Source organism: Cydia pomonella, chromosome 12, assembly GCF_033807575.1.
Source record: "Cydia pomonella isolate Wapato2018A chromosome 12, ilCydPomo1, whole genome shotgun sequence".
NCBI classification, from domain to species: Eukaryota; Metazoa; Arthropoda; class Insecta; order Lepidoptera; family Tortricidae; genus Cydia; species Cydia pomonella.
In genome coordinates this window covers 14,759,070-14,777,249 of record NC_084714.1, presented here as the reverse complement: position 1 = coordinate 14,777,249, position 18,180 = coordinate 14,759,070, and the positions used below count along the sequence as shown (strand labels likewise).

The window sequence follows — 18,180 nt, the reverse complement described above, 5'->3', positions numbered from 1 at the left end:
TATAAATAATTCCCCCATTTTCCAATTGTGTTTTAGTAAGTAGGAAGTTCAGAATTTTTTTTAATAATATTTCAGATTCTGAATGCTGAATTCAATCGTACTTATGCGTACACTCGTACTGTACTTGTAGATTCAGTTGTGCGTAACATATCCAGCGAATATTATATAATTAAACGACTATAACTTGTCTACTAATGAGTTCCTTTTTGGTTACAATAAAACTATTTTACAACTTTTCATAAACTTCGTTTTATTTATAGACACTATTCTAAATCTCTATAACATAGTCACGTCTAAACAATATTTCAATATAGACGAATATAAATTAATTTTAGATTTAATCACAGGCCATGACGCAATATTTGTACAACATTACACTTCATAGATAACGGAACTAATTCGAAAAAGATAATTGAATCCGAATTTAAACCACGATATCTTTACCGAGCCGCTCGAACTCGTTCGCAAAGTAAACCATATCCTTGTGGTCTAGAGCAGAGTTTTGGAAAACAATACGGAAGAAATTGGCAAAATCACCTTGCGGCTGGTACGTGACCATCATACTTCCTTCCTTTATCATTCGCTCCTTTATTTTCGGTGCAACCTTGTGCAACCTTTCTTTGTAATCTGGGTCGTTTTCGCGACCTCGCAGACATTGCGGTACGTACCAGAACATGACGTTAGTGCACTCAGGTTGTTCGATAACAAGCCGGAAGCCATCGCGTTGCCGGATGTGGTCAAGGAAGAATTTGGCGTTGTCGAAAATCTTGTCGATATGTTTCTCGAGACCGTCGGTGCCTTTCGCTTTCCACATGAACCAGAATTTGAGTACGTCGGCCCTCCGTCCGCACTGTATGTGTTTGTCGCCCGTGTCGTAGGAAGTGTCGTAGAATTTGTCCTTCTGAAAGAGGTACTTGGCATTGCAAGAGTGTCCCTCTTTGAGTACGTTCTTGTGTCGAATTAGAAATGTCGAGCATTGTTGCGGGGCCGCCAAGAGCTTATGAGGGTTCCACGTCACCGAGTCCGCCCTGGAATCGGAAAACATTTACACATTTACAACAATGCCTTTTATCGCACAAGTATTCCTTCAGAGTACAGATATATGTTAATATAAATATAATATAATATATCATTAGGGATTACTTTTTTAAGGCTATTTAAAATCAAGGCTATTTAGAAACAGTTAACCGTTAATATGTTATCCATATTATAAAGCTATTTAGCATTATTAATGTGGATATGTTAGCACAAGAGCGTTGTGTTAAAGGTCAGCTTTATCCCTATTAAATGTTATTTATATGTGACAAAATTCAAGGTATTGCAGTTGAATTAACATTTAGATAGGTCAACAACGTAAATATTGGTCGAAAAGCAACAAAGGTTTCTCTCTATATCAAACAATATAAATTAGGTAGCTTATGAGATTTCTATTAAACATTGTATTGCATGCATTACTTAAAATGACGAAGTCCTCTTGGAAATATTTTGTTTTGTTTATTGCTCATTAATGTTGTTAAATTGTAATATTGATAGCTTACTATGCAGTTAAGTAACGTAGAAATGTGCAGGTAATGAGGAATTTAACCTTGAAACGCATTTAACTATTCCTTAGTCAACACCCGGTAATCCATCGTGACTATTTGTAAAGTTCAGCTATCACTTCATCACTCTAAGAGCACACTTTTGATATTGGCGACTTCATCACAAATTTTATGGAAGCCATTTTTTTAAAGAAGAAGAAGGTAGCTTATGATAACAATCAATATAATAGTCAATTATTTGTAGGTTTTTCTATAATAACCTAAGTATTAGTCCTAGTAAATACAAGTCAATTCATTATGATTTATTCTCGGTCGCCTATGGGCGGTTATAGTACGATATATGTTTTACAACGAACGAATCTCAATTTCATTGAGCTTCTACTCGATTCCAAAAAATGTGCAAAAACAGACTGTCAAAAAACTTTAAAAGCGCATCGTAATCGTTTCCACGGGAATTGATTGCGCATGAAGTGGCAGCCCGCGTTCGGGCAATGCCGTCAATTTTCATTTGCGCTGCCACTCGTTTGTCTGTGTCCCGACTTCGGAGAACCGTTGTTTCCATTGGTTAACTAACGGCCGCCTGACGGTACCAGTGAAGTGAGATCCTCAAATCTTAAGGTGACAATCGGATGGCGGCTGAAGCAGCGTTACTGCTGCAGCGCTGCAGGCGCAGCATTGGGGCAGCAGGTAATGGGAGATCTGCTTATCGATTTCATTGATTAATTGCGTTGCTCCAGCAGCACTGAGATAATCGACATACGAATGGCACCTTTATCTGAGCGACTAATGCGAACAGCGAACATATCAAAGTTAGTTATCACTGGCTATTGTATTTTGTTTTCTCGATCTTGAACAGATTATTGATCTGCCTTATTGAGGCCTGCCTATGTGTGTCCGGTAAGCAGTCACTACTAAAACTTAATTAATTTAAGATTGTACTATAATAAAAGAGACACTGGTATATTTAATGAACATCTGAATCTATATACTCGATAAGCAATGGAAATAGCAATCCTGTGCTTTTGCATTGTGAGCTCTGAATATTATTCCTATCAATTCTCTCTCTGTCGCTTTTCAATTTCCAGAGCTAGGCTGAACCGGGGTTTAAAAAAAGCCATGTGTTATTGTTAGGATTACTACAGACTCAAACAGCTAATATTTTATCAATGAAACATGAATGTTAGAGGAGTTAAAGTAAGCAGTGTATTCGTTTTAAAAATAATAGTTTATAAAAAAGAATACTGATCTACACAACTTAGGTAGTAGGTAACTGAAGAATCGAGTGAGACTGGGTTTGAAAACGATAAATTTAACTAATTTTGTTAATACCTTACCTATAAATAAGATCTTACGGATTTTTATAAAATGGAGTCTAAAGGCCGTATGGCCATTAAATGGCATATAACATTGTAATAAACTAGAAATAATCATCTAAATTTAAGATGTTTATAGTAGATTCAGGGTCACCCCAATTTGCAAAGTGACCATAACAGGTAGACTTACAGCTCAATTCCATTGAGCAGATACCGGTGCTTCTTCGACATCAAGGCTCCTCCACCCCACGCAGCATCCACATGCAACCAAATGTTATACTTCTTGCACAGAGCCGAAATCGGCAGCAGCGGATCGAAGGCGCCATACACTGTAGTACCAGCTGTAGCGGTGACCAAAAACGGAGTGGCTCCATCTTCAATAGCTTCTTCTATTTTCTTCTCCAAATCATTAACATCGATTTTGCCAAGATTGTCGGTTTTGACGAGGATACAGTTGTCGGAGCCGATGCCCATGAAAGCAGCCAGCTTCTTTGTGGAATAGTGCGCCAGCTCCGAGGTGAATAGAACCAGGCGTGGAACGGCGTACACTCCTTTGCTCTGTGAATTAACGTTTTTAAAATAAATTTCACGAGCGTAGGTGCATATTCATTAGACTAACTTATATTGCAACTGACCCAAGTCTCAGTTGATAGAGAGTAAAGATAACGAATCGTAGCTTCAGAAGTAAATAATTACGCAAATTAAAATATGAGAATATAACATTGTTCTTGCACTCCACACTGTCACGTCAAATCGCCTTTTCGCTATTTCCGTCAAGAGACCCAGATTTCTACTTATTAAACTGCTATTATTAAATAGGTACTGGAATAATCTTTAATGAACGGCCTAAGCTTCTAATTAACTTGCTAATTTAACCAAATTATTGCGACATATCTATTAAAAATTAGTAAACCTCAAGGTTACTCAAATACCACACCTCATAATTCGCAAAATATAAATACAATATCTACATATTTATGCCATTGACCCTTTCGAGTTACGATTGTTGCATAAACCGGCGGCGTAAGGTCAACGAACTCTCATTAATGCATAATTACGACTTACGAGGGATCTGTTTACCTGTACGAGGTCAGAGATTGCGCAAAATCGCAATACTAAGGTAAGGCCATCTTAGGTCCGTTGGCATTTTTTTTTTAATTATAGGCACCCACCACTATTGTACTTTTTTCATTAAAATATGAATGAATGTTTAGATAATAGTTATGAAGAGGTTTTTTTATATCAAATATGTACCTATGGCTATTCTATTTATTCAACGTACTTATTTAATTCATTGTAAAAAATAAAATAAAAGTAAACATTATAGACAAGAATACGTACATTTATTCACTGTTACCTTTTTTAATGTGATTTTTAATAGTTACCTATGTGTTTTACAAGGGGGCAAAGTTGTTGCTTGTGTAAATATTGATACCCAAGCAAGCGAAAGATTAGAAATTGCCGGGATCTTTCTCTTTTACTATCACTAAGACGTAATTAGAGTGAAAGAGAAGAATGCCCCCAATTGACGAACTTCGATTTTCGCAGTAATAGCCCAGATATTTCTTCTAATAGAGTTGTTGCAAGTCGATATTTTTTATTGAATTGCTGTTATATAGTAAACACCCCTATAATGGAACAGGAATCAGTAATGGAATGGTATAGACAAATCCTGTAAGACAAGTATTTACCATCCGTTTTTAATCGCTGGCAACATTTTACCATAAACAAGAGCCAAAGAGCTGCATAAATTTAATTTTTCATTGATATTTGTTAATTTGAGAATTAATGACCCCATACATCCCATATTTGGAGCAAAAAACCATAGTTTTAATTGGTTAATAATATTAAAACCAATTGCAGTAGCTTTCATTAAATACATAGAATATATAAAGGACGAATTGGACATTCAACTTTTAAAACAAATTTTTCAGATGTCGATGAAATATCGAAAATACTCCAAATTTTCTCTTAAATGTCCCATGATTGGTGCTATTAACATATTGCTGTCCCGTCCATGATGGCGGCGGTCAATGACACTGTGCAAGTGGGACAGCAATATAACTATGCGCGTGCGATAGAGATAGGAACAGGCGGGTCAATGCACGAATTTCTTCGTTCTTAGCGTCCGTACTTTGCTATGGGCGGCTGCGCTTCGCGCAACTACGTGGCAAGACGCAAGTGGTTAGCTGCGGTGGCAGCATGGTTCCATTTTCATCGCCTGTCACTATACCCGTCACTTTCGCACTTACATACCTGTTGGAACGTGACAGGCATGGTGAGAGTTTCTTTATTATAATTTATATATATATATATATATATATATATATATATATATATATATATATATATATATAAATCTGATACTGATGATTTATATTGTTTTACCCATTTGCCCAACTTTTCGTGATACACACGCCATCCCTTAATATATAATATACATATATGGATTTGTACCTATAGATAATAAACAGTAACTTAACAGCAGGTATTTGTTGAATTGAACTGTGAAGTACCAGCAAACTCCTAGCCCGACGGCTTCCTAGCCTAATCGGTATTGACCCTGCCTGCGAAGTATGAGGCCCGTGGTTCGAATCATGGACAGGGCGTTTATTTGTATATTTATCCCAAATATTGGTTCCTAGATGAGTATGTTTTCTATGGCTTACTGTGGGATTAGTTAGGTCTGTGTAAAATTGACAAAAAATAACGATATACCTATCATATAACGTACAAAGACAGAAGAACAACATTAATTAAGGTATTTCAACATTAAGCGCCCTTGACACCACACATCCAACACTACATGCAGTTACGGAAGTCAGGAACTTGTCCGGCTCGCTTTACAATTTAAAACAGATACTAAATAAATAATCCGGTAAACCCAAGGTTTTCAAAGTATAGCACGCGATTGGATATCGGGGTTAAGGTAATCTCCGAATAGGTTTCCTGCAAAAACGGCAATCAACTTATCTTAGTCGGGCTCATAATGATTACAGATAAGGCTGATTGGTTGTCTAATAATTGGGTAAAGACTTTATTCTAGCGAATTAAGTGACTGTAATAATAATGCAAAATAAATGCAGCGACTTGAATTATTGTTCCAAATCGCAGTTAATTAGCATCAGTATCACAATGTAGTAGCATTGTAATTCCATCTGACGTCAAACGTTTGTTTCCCACGCACTTATAGTCTGGTCACGTCTGGTCAACCATTGCGGTCATTATACTTTTTTTTATTATTAAGGAAAATTGGGCATTAGGTATCCTACATGCGATTTATTTTATTTTACTAAACAATTTAAAAACTATATAACGGATTCATATAAATAAATCAATTGTTATCATTCGCATTGCCCGGGAGTCAAATAGGTATAGGTTCTTCAACTGTCAGTTACTGTCAGACATTTAATTTATCAAAGAAACTGGTTTTATTGCGGGAAATTGCATCTTGGATACAAGAGAATATCTAGGAAGGAGAAGATATTAAAATCTTAAGATTCGGAAAAGCTAATATCAAAATATTTTCACCACAACGTCTACTCCAGATCGTAAAAGTTTTCTTAATTCTTCAAAAACGGATGAGAAAGTTGGATTTTATCCACAAGAGTACCAAAATAATCTCATGCAAATTTTGAGTAATTTCCTCATGTTGTTTCGAGTGATGATTTTCAGTGGTAAATATTTAATAAAGGTCATTTGGATTCGATTTGTAAATGTATAATATTTCACCAATAATATTTTTCTGGTGATGGAGAGGTGGAAAATTTTGTGTTTCCGACGGCAGCAAAGTTTGTTTAACCTCTATTACCTTGAAACTTTCGCTTGCTTGGGTATCAATTTTAGCTCGCGGGATTAAAAATCACTTTGCCCCACACATAATTTCATTGATCACATAATTTCATTGAAGTTTGACGTTTAAAATAACACCTGCACTGTCTAGGCTGTCAAAATCGCTGCCAACTTATCTTGGTCTGATTCTAATCTACTATTTATCTGCAAGCCTTAAACTGTACTAGAGAAAGAGGTATAATTAATCTACGGATAAATATTAGTAACAGTCGGAATCGGTAATTTACTGTAGATGTCCATTTGCTTCAATCTAAATTCGAAATTCCTGACAGTAATTTTATTCATATTCAAATATGAACCGATTAAATATTTAAAATATGCAACCTAAAGTAATTCAAAATCGTGGTCTATTACAAAATAATAAAACAATACAAATTGATAACATTCAGAAAAAATGCACTCGAAAATAAACTATGAAATTGTAATAGAATTTACTTGTATGGTATTTTTAGGGTTCCGTAGCCAAATGGCAAAAAACGGAACCCTTATAGATTCGTCATGTCCGTCTGTCTGTCCGATTCTGTCACAGCCACTTTTTTCCGAAACTATAAGAGCTGTTCTGTTCAAACTTAGTAAGTGGATGTATTCTATGAACCGCATTAAGATTTTCACACAAAAATAGAAAAAAAAACAATAAATTTTGGGGGTTCCCCATTCTTAGAACTGAAACTCAAAAAATCTTTTTTCATCAAACCCATACGTGTGGGGTATCTATGGATAGGTCTTCAAAAATGATATTGAGGTTTCTAATATAATTTTTTTCTAAAATGAATAGTTTGCGCGAGAGACACTTCCAAAGTGGTAAAATGTGTGTCCCCCCCCCCCCCGTAACTTCTAAAATAACAGAATGAAAAATCTAAAAAAAATATATGATATACATTGCCATGCCATGCTGCCCTACTTGACCTGGTTGACAAGGTGCAGAAAACCCTAGAGGACAAGCAAACCGCTCTATGTGCGTTCCTTGATGTAGAGGGTGCTTTCGACAATACACCCACAGAGACCATACTTAATGGTATGAAATCAAAGGGTGTTGACGAAACCACCACCAGATGGGTACATAGCATGCTCTCGAACAGAGTAGCCACTCTGACCCTCAATACTATAGAGCATGAATTTTATACCACAAAAGGGTGCCCACAAGGAGGCGTTCTTTCCCCTCTATTATGGACCCTGGCAGTGGACCAACTTCTTGCAATTATGTCAGGCCAAGACTATGACACACAAGGATATGCCGACGACCTTGTAGTCATCATCAAAGGCCCTTGCCTCCACACAATATCAAACCTAATGCAAGGAGCTCTAAACACAATATTCAAATGGTGTAGAGAAAATGACTTGTCCATTAATCCGAGCAAGACTGTAATAGTACCATTCACAAGGAAACGAAAGCTCGAAAAGCTCACAGAACCAAGACTTAATGGACAAATAATACCATTCTCAGACGAGGTCAAGTACCTAGGGGTCACTTTCGACCAAAAGTTAACTTGGAACCCTCACCTAAGAAATATTATACAAAAAGCGAAAATGGCCATGTGGTCATGCTGTCGAATGGCAGGAGCAAGATGGGGCATAAGACCCAAAATTGCTATGTGGTTATACACAGCGGTTGTGAGGCCCATAATTACCTACGCCTCCGCAGTCTGGTGTAACAAAACCAACCAAAAGACGGCAATAGAAACTCTAAACAGCCTGCAGCGCACGGCATGTTTAACAGCAACAGGCGCCTTCTCCTCGACACCGGGGGCGGCCTTAGACGCACTGCTCGATATTATACCACTCCACTTGCAGGTGCAAAAGGAGGCTAAGCAATACGTCTACAGAATATGCACGCTAAACAGGCCAAAATGGCGCTCTCAAGCATTAACCAAAATAAAGGCCTGGGTTTTTGCAAATAGAACCCTTAGCATGCCCACCGATGACACGCACACTGAATGTCAGTTTAATAAACTGTACACAGTAGAAATACCTCCTAGAGACAAATGGACCAACAACCAAATGTTCGTCGAAGAGGGAAGCCATATTTGGTACACGGATGGTTCCAAGAAGGGCATTGATGTAGGATGTGGGATCTATGGTGAGAGACCTAAGCTCAGAGCCAGCGTCAGCATGGGCACACAGGCCTCAATCTTCCAGGCTGAAGTCTACGCCATCAACAAATGTGCGGAGATTAACCTGGATAAAAACCTACGACACCAACATATCTACATCAACTCAGACAGCCAGACTGCTCTGCTGGCACTAGAATCCCTTGAGTCAAACTCAAAACTAGTCCAGAACTGTAAAACAAACCTCAATGCACTGGCAAACTCCAACAAAGTCACACTTAGATGGGTACCAGGGCACTCCGACATTAACGGAAACGAAGAAGCGGACGAACTTGCTAGAAAGGGCGCAGACACACCCCTGGTCGGCCCAGAACCGTTCTGTGGAATCACAAAACGGGATGCATATTCACTGCTCAGCAATTTAGAAAAAATAAGGGCAAACGATTGGTGGAAGTTCGTAAAAGGACAAGAACACTCGAAAGCTCTAATCAAAGGGTTCAACAGCAAAAATGCTAGGGAGCTTCTAGGGCTCAAAAGACACAAAGCCTGCGCGGTGACCAGAATTTTGACTGGACACTGTAAATTGAACAAACACATGTTTCAAATTGGAAAGAAACAAGACGCGACATGCAGGTTCTGCCATGAGTCAGAGGAGACTGCAATGCACATTCTCTGCTCCTGTGGACCACTAATGTCAAAAAGAAGTACCCACCTAGGGCGCGCGTATTGCAACCCTATGAGGTACAGAACATTACGGCCCAAAGAATCTGGAATTTCCTGGATTCAACGGGCATCAGTAATGAACTTTAAAGGGCTGTCACAATAGACCAATGCCTGGTCGACGTGGCATTCAAAGGCCCACAAACTACAATAATAATAATTGCCATGTAAACTTCCACCGAAAATTGGTTTGAACGAGATCTAGTAAGTAGTTTTTTTTTTAATACGTCATGAAATTAAAAAAAAAAATTTTTTTTCATCATACCCATACATGTGGGGTATCTATGGATAGGTCTTCAAAAATGATATTAAGGTTTCGAATATCATTTTTTTCTAAACTGAATAGTTTGCGCGAGAGAACCTTCCAAAGTGAAAAAAAGTGTGTCCCCCCCTGTAACTTCTAAAATAACAGAATGAAAAATCTAAAAAAAATATATGATATACATTACGATGCAAACTTCTAACGAAAATTGGTTTGAACGAGATCTAGTGAGTAGTTTTTTTTAATACGTCATAAAATTAAAAAAAAATATTTTTTTTTAACCCATACGTGTGGGGTATCTATGGATAGGTCTTCAAAAATGATAATTAGGTTCCTAATATAATTTTTTTCTAAAGTGAATAGTTTGCGCGAGAGACACTACCAAAGTGGTAAAATGTGTGTCCAAAGTGGTAAAATGTTGAACGAGATCTAGTAGTTTAAGTAGTTTTTTTTAATACGTCATAAAGGAACCCTTCATGGGCGAGTCCGACTCGCACTTGGCCGCTTTTTTCTATGATTTGGCTGTCCAGTTGACGAAGCGTGTCAGCAATTCATGCTAGTGATTTCCACACCATGGATAAACAAAAATGCGGCACCAGGGAAATGCATTGACAGATGTGTCGCTCAAAATTTTTGTTTTGTATATCGAGGTTATTCGTCAACTGAAAACTGCATACCTTTTTGGGCTAAACTCGAAATTTTTATTTATATATATTTTATGTAATTTGACTATTCTGTAAACTACGATGGTATGTAAGGTAAACGTTCTAGAGATTGACATCCTAATGTCCATTAGATGACACCTTGCTGTCACCTCTATTGACGCAAGTTTAAAGATGATATTACTACAGACAGTAACGAGCACTCTTACGTCTAACTTATAGAATGTGCTTTTAGAGCGAGAGGTTATGTATTCAAACAGTGCCGGATTAACCATTAAGCAAAATAAGCACTTGCTTAGGGCACCACGTCTAAGGGGGGCACCAAAATCGTAGGGAAAAAAACGCACAGGCTGCATCAGCATCGCAGTCGTAGTGTAGTACTTATGTACACGAAACTTTTTGATACGTGTGTACCCATCTAATAACGAAGGGTCGTAAGAGAGTGAGGACACGTAAGCACATCTCCAACCTTACGCGGAGGCCCTCAAAGCTCATGGCCAAAAAATCTTACCGTCGGGCTTGTGGCCAACCGATTTTCTCGACGTAGATTACCGATTTTGAAGCGAATTTTGCTCTCTTGCACGCCAGATGTGTCGGCCAGGCCGAGTTTCTGCAGAGCCGTGATCCTGCGATCTAATTGTCAAAGTGTTACAACCAAAAGTATCTTATCAAGTTGCGCTTTCGAGTTAAGCCAAAGGCCGAGCAGTAGGAGAACCGTGATTACATAGGTTCGATTTCAAGCCACTCTTTTGCAGTTCGGCATTAAGTCTTATGCGACGGCCTTCTATTTTATGCAAACTGCCTCACTTTCACTTGGCCATGGATCCAAATCCAAGTTCTCTCTCGCAGCAGGGCCTTCTGCCTTGCTCACACTTCGCCATTGGTTGTATTGTATGTTAACGCGCCGCGATCGGCCGCTCCGGACGTCCAGCCATTCACACCTCGTCATTGGTCAAATTCAAGGCTGGCTTTCTTCCAGCTCGACCTTTGGCCTATCCGTAAGCGCCGATCGAACGCTCCGCGCGTTCAGCCTTATGGAAAGCTCGGCCTTTACTTTTAAAAACACTGATTTTAAACTTTCACGATTTAAGCCAATCAAATTAGATCGAAAAATAGCGTATTGAGGAATTAATTCCCAGCAAACTGGAAATTGTTTTAATATTTTCATTTGGTCTTAAATGCGTGTAATCCGAGTTTGCTCCATCCCAATATATATACCTTTTTGGATCCCTAGGAGATATTTTTTCCTTTGGATTGCCAAACCATAGCACTTGGTGGATCAGACACTTGTAAGGCGTTTTCGGATTATTACATGATTATACCAAAAATAAAAAAGCGGCCAAGTGCGAGTCGGACTCGCCCATGAAGGGTTCCGTCATTTATGATGTATTAAAAAAAACTACTTACTAGATCTGGTTCAAACCAATTTTCGTTGGAAGTTTGCATGGTAATGTATATCATATATTTTTTTTAGATTTTTCATTCTGTTATTTTAGAAGTTACAGGTGGGGGGACACACATTTTTTCACTTTGGAAGTGTCTCTCGCGCAAACTATTCAGTTTAGAAAAAAATGATATTAGAAACCTAAATATAATTTTTGAAGACCTATCCCTAGATACCCCACACGTATGGGTTTGATGAAAAAAGATTTTTGAGTTTCAGTTCTAAGTATGGGGAACCCCCAAATTTTATTGTTTTTTTTCTATTTTTGTGTAAACATCATAATGCGGTTCATAGAATACATCTACTTACCAAGTTTGAACAGTATAGCTTTTATAGTTTCGGAAAAAAGTGGCTGTGACAGAATCGGACAGACAGACGGACATGACGAATCTATAAGGGTTCCGTTTTTTGCCATTTGGCTACGGAACCCTAAAAATGACGATCTTTTTTTTACAATTTACTACGAATACATATTAAGATATCTTCAATGAATCAATCAATTTTATTGCAAGAATTTTACATTTCGGAACCTCAGATATCAATTTTAATCATAATTAGAACAATTTTTCCAACGGACGTACCGTTTACGATTTACAAGCAAAAAAACCGAAAAAGAGGAAACATTTATGCACACCTCCTGGGATGGAGCAAACTCGGATTACACGCATTTTTAGGACCGAATTCGAAAAAATCTAATTTCATTGGCCTAATTGTGACACATTATTATTTAAAAAAACGGGACTTAACCGCGTTTAATTAAGTTCTAAAATTACCTCCAACGTCAAGATAATGATGTCGACTTTACCCAGTCTTCTCAGAGACCATGGGGACAACGTCCTTGAAACGTCAACGACAAGAACCAATGGCCAATGGCTAAGCCCCTACTGCTTCGCAAGAAAACTCTAGAGGTTGCAAAACCCTGTGCGGAGTACGGCCTGTCTTACGTCCTCGCTTACACAGTAGGTAAGTGCTTCGCATAAGGCCGGAGGCCAAGTCAACTAATTTGGATGCCTTATGCGAAGCACTTACCTACTGTTGGAACATTACTGCGTTGAAAATTCTATTCTCAGCAGTAATGCGGCAATAAACGTCACTCAATTTACTAAGAAAATTCAATGTAATCTTGATGAGGGGGCACCATGGTCTAGAAATGCTTAGGGCATCAAAATATCTTAATCCGGCACTGTATTCAAATAAATGTTCCGGTGTACATACCTCACAGTCAATTTTCCTATTAAGTTGCGATTTCAGTCAGGTACTAGAAAATCGCATATTAGAATGTAAAACTCATTAATTGTGGCCGTAATATCCATATTATACAAGGAAATTAATTTTTGCACATACACACTGATACACACATGGTACATTTTACACGTCATTGAACTTATCAAAATTATTTTCATTACAGGTTTTATCACTTTTTATTTAAATCTATTTTTTACGTACCTTCGTTTCCGGGAAAAAGAAGTATCGAGCGCAGCTAATAGCGTATCCGTTAGCAATGGATCCTCCAGGACAAAATATCCCGTCTCCTTCCCCATTGGCCCAGCCCACGAACCTCCTCATCTCGCGGAGGACATCTTCCTCCATCAAAGTAAAAACAGGGGCAACTTCGTATGTGTAAACGCTGGGATTGAGGGCATCCGTCAACCACTGGCCGATTAAACCGTAGGGGTCTACGGACGAGAACAGCTGGTTGACGAAGTAAGGGTGTGCCGTGTTCACCGAATAGCGGGCAACCTGTTACCAAATGTAACAATTGAAATTATTTGATTTCTTCAAAATAAGACCATTTGAACGGGTTCTCATGCAACAATTTCTCATAAATAAATTAGATTTGAAATTACCCTTAAGGATTCGAATACAATGTCGGTAAATTGAAATATTACTATTAGAGATGTATTATGTTTATGTAAATTTTAGTTTTGTCTAAATTTAAATAATTTGATCTCAGATTAATTTCATATTATGATTACTTTAATCTCTAAATATTTTGTAATAAATCACAATTGTATATTTCTATGAGAGTCTGATTATATATTACAATATACAACTTTATTAATAACCCTTTTTCAGTGTATACGTTTCACATCCTACTATACAAACAGGTACACTCACATCAGCTATGATCCCCAACAGCTGGTCGTGGCTCAACGGTCCCTCTCGCGGCTTGAGATCGATCGCCTGCTTAATCTGATCCGGGGCAGCCCACTCGACCACCTTCGAGGTCCTCAAAGACCTTCCGAAAACCACACGATCCACCAACAGATCCACTGCGCGTCGAATGAAATCCTCATGCTTCGACCTAACCGCAGTACTCTGGAAAAGTGTATCGTCCTGTCTCTCCTCCTCACCGGCGATGATGGTTGAATCGGCAGGCATTGTGGTTCTATCTTCTTTCACTTCACTTTCAACCGTCTCATTTACGGAAGGATAAAGTTAAAATAAAACCATTTATTTAATTTTGAATGGACGAGCGGCCGCGAGCGGCTGAGCGGTTTTAGCCCGTGGCCGATTGCGTAGCCTTCTTAAATACTGACCGACGTCAATTCACTTTGTAAGGTTAAAATGTTTTAGCCGCTCTATTAATGTAGACAAATAGATGTAGCCACGATGTAGCTCGATGCATGTATGCATGAAACACATAGGAAACCCGGCGTACCTAGCCGTACATTCGGGGTCAGTGGTGGTGGTATATGAAAAAAGATAAATTCACGCTCATCTAAAACACCCGTTATTGGAATTTTTTTGTAAAAGTTAATAGTTCTAATTATATCAAAACTTTCATATTATGAATGAGGATTGCTACATTAATAAGAAATAGAGTAAACACCACTTACATACATGTAAAGAAACGCAAAGTTTCAAAATTAGGGTCAGGTAATTGTAAGCGCGTTCCGTCCAATTTGAACGATAGAGTTTATTAGTAGGAACAAAATTATCATTTCAAAATAAGGCATTATAATTTTATTAACTTACGCTTTAACTAGTAAATTATTTAAGGTTTTTTCACCTTGACAAAGTTTTGTTCTTATACACTACCTACTTTAATTAGTCTTACGAAGGTCGGAGCTGGCCTTTATTACTTGGCTAATCAACTGCAAATGCACTGTAAAAACTTTAATAGGTAAGTTTATGGCATGTTTCCTTAATGCACTACCCATAAACAACATAACAATTCTATAATCTATGGGGTTATTGCAAATTAATGCTGTATTAAAGTAGTGATAAGGGAAAAGTTTCGACTGAACGAAGATGTAGTGACAAAAATTGAGAAAGGTACGTTGTGATGTGAGGAATGCTATGAAAATAAAGGAAGCAAAAGAAGTATGTCTGGATCGTAGCAAGTGGAAATCCGTGGTCTCTGCCTACCCCTCCGGGAAATAGGCGTGATTATATGTATGTATGTAAAGTAAAGGCAGAACTAATATAGTTCGAGTGTTGTCTCAAAGTTCTATTTTCCAAAGTTTGTGATTTTAGCCAAGATTTATTGCATTCACAGATAAGTATAATAAAATATATTTCTCTCAAACGCCCCACCTTGTGTGAAATTAGCCCAAATATAAAGAAAACGGCTGGAACAGTGGCGGAACATGATTGCGTTTATGTAATGTCCGAGTTAAAGCATTTTTCTCTCACTCACTCACGCGGTGATAAAACTGATGCAAATTTGCACGCCGCTTTGGTGTGTGAGCAAGACAGCGCTACTAACATATGTAAAGATGTTCTTTGTAAGTACCTACATTTCATTAAAGCGATTGACTATGCTTTATCGGAAGATTGGAACACATACACTGATAAGCAACGTTTATTAACCAAATTACTAAACTAAACATTTTACGTACCTCGCGACACGTGACATGCAGGTCAAGCTAACTGCTTACCATCGGGTGGGCCGTATGTTTGTTTGCCACCGACGTGGTATAAAAGAACTCACTTTACTGCCCTATACCGGAAATATATGGGAAAAGATTGTCGGCGCGCCCTCCAAAGCGCCTGCAATGCATTGAACGTGCACGTAACGACCAAAAATTACATCTGTTTAGTAAAAAAGGGACTTATCAACTACAGGTTTAAAGGCTTTTCCTTACAGGAAAATGTATAATAAGTAATTCAGTTCGACACAGCGATCAAATTACGCACAAAATATTCAGTTCTTATATGTGCATGTTAACGGGAAATCGAATTAACTAAATATTGTATGCAAACAAACAAGAGACGCAGTTGGTTCAATTGACATTGAATTGTTTGATTCCTCAATCAAGTCACCCTAGTTAATTCACCGTATTTATTTCATTAGGCGCTACACAAGGTCAACATGTTGCACTTATATTCCGCCGTACAACATGGAACAACATACAATGAAACACACACAACATACAATGAAAAACAAATGAAATAAATGTTAACATAGAATGAAATTTTAGACAAGACACTGTGTGTAGGTAAATAAATAACGTAATGCATAAAAATAAGCCCCATAATAAATATTGGTAAGTAAGTAAGTTATTCATTGCTCCAATAACAATACGTACACTTTACATGTAAAATTACAATGAAATTCAGAATAAAATTATAACTACGTAACAACAGGCGGTCTTATCGCTAAAAAGCTATCTCTTCCAAACAACCAACAACAAGGTGGGGTGTTCCTGCCGGTAAGGATGTTAGAGCTCAACGAGGGTCCGGAGTGTTAGGGTCGGCTACGTGCATGTAATACCTCTGGAGTTGCAGACGTCCATAGGCTACGGAGATTGCTTACCATCATGCGGGCCGTATGCTTGTTCGCCGCCGACGTAGTATATATAAAAAAAACAAGCATTGAGTAGCGGGAAATGAAGAACTCATATCAAAAGTCATCAGGTAGTGCAAGGAGCTAAAAATAGAAAATATTAACACACAAGCACATACATTAATATATGTAAAACAAATCAATATTTATTAAAACAAAACTGAATACTAATATTATAACAATTGTATGTGTACAATTTCACTCCGTATACCTACATGAGTAATTGTGCATTATTCATTGTTCCACCAAGCGTAAAATAATGCTTTATGCCTGAACTACACTGAGGCACCTCCAGCGTATGATTCCTAAACCTAACAGGGCCTTAGGCTAGTGAATGAATTACACAAAACGTTTTCGCCGGTGGATAACATACTGGGAGATTCAAGGAACGTGATCAGCAAAATGATCGGATGTCAGCACATAAACTACCAGTCCCTCATAGCCACCAAGCCACACGTTACCAGCAATTACCCAATGTTCCCCAAGTAAGTTCCAATGTGTGTATTGAAGATGAACGGGGTAACTTCGATGACGGGATAATTTTGAAAACTGCAAATACAGTGTGTACTCTATATAGTGACACTTAAGGACCGGACGTTTTTTGACGCTATAGAAAGTTTTCGTTAAGTATATAGAGAGTAAAATATTTATTTATCTCTATATAACGCCAACAAATTTCGATGTTATAAGGAGTGAATCGTTATATGGAGTTTAGCAGCAACAGTAAAAAAGCCGCCTTGGTAAGCGGTGCAGTAGCGTGTTGCAAAAGTATTTACATAAGTAGCGTGTAAATGAAAATATTTTGACCATATGCCGCATATTTATTAAATTTAGTATAATGTGGTATACATTAGATTAATTTTATTTATGAATATAAGATTTGCATGCCCATTAGCTGGCTGAATACACTGTTCTTTGAAATGTTTTTGACAACATCCACTTGACTCTATTCTAGCTAATAAATGATTTGATATTTGAAAATAGCGTAGCGTATAATAGCGTAAGTGTTGCGAAAGTATATTCTGATTCCGATTTAGTAGATATTTTCACCCTACATTTGAAGTTATCCCAACGCACCATACATACAACGTGTTTTTTAAACTCCGTTCTTCAGAGTATTAGCATGATGTACTTAACATTTCTGGATACTAAATGCCAAATATTTTTTATTTTTTTGTATGCCTACTCTTGTGGCTTTCCTAAGGATTTACTCCAATGGCCATGTGCTGTCATCACCACTCGAATACCATCAATATTTAGATAGTCTGTCTACATACTTTGTTTGGAGCTTTCTTACACTACGTCTACCAATATTCAGTCTTGATCAAACAATAAAAATGACACCTGTACCTACATTTTTATTCACACGTGTGCCTACAGACCCTTTGTATGTAGGACGTAAAACTACCTACGGACAGGAAAATATTCCGCTAGATCAAATTTCTCGTGTTCCTTTCTCGCTATTTATATTTAAAAAGGTCGTTATTCGAATACCTCTTGTTCGTTATAATTTAATGTTCTATCATTAGAAAATCCGTTCCCCATT

General features: G+C 37.8%; 1 protein-coding gene across 1 annotated transcript; it reads right to left on the bottom strand.

Annotated features, from left to right (window-relative positions):
• Positions 1 to 233: 233 nt before the first annotated feature.
• On the bottom strand, positions 234 to 14,382 carry LOC133523698 (cysteine sulfinic acid decarboxylase). Its single transcript, XM_061859377.1, has 4 exons — positions 13,961 to 14,382; positions 13,289 to 13,582; positions 3,045 to 3,412; positions 234 to 1,028 (listed from the first exon to the last, which is right to left on the bottom strand). The coding sequence occupies exons 1-4, from the start codon at positions 14,222 to 14,224 to the stop codon at positions 425 to 427; spliced, it is 1,530 nt and encodes a 509-aa protein (XP_061715361.1). The 5' UTR covers positions 14,225 to 14,382; the 3' UTR covers positions 234 to 424.
• Between the last annotated feature and the right edge of the window lie 3,798 nt (positions 14,383 to 18,180).

Coding starts and splice junctions, on each gene's coding strand:
- LOC133523698 (XM_061859377.1), bottom strand. CDS start 14,224: ATGCCTGCCGATTCAACCATCATCGCCGGTGAGGAGGAGAGACAGGAC. Junction 3,413..13,288: donor TCTTTTTCCCGGAAACGAAG/GTACGTAAAAAA, acceptor GTTAATTCACAG/AGCAAAGGAGTGTACGCCGT. Junction 1,029..3,044: donor CTGCTCAATGGAATTGAGCT/GTAAGTCTACCT, acceptor TTCCGATTCCAG/GGCGGACTCGGTGACGTGGA.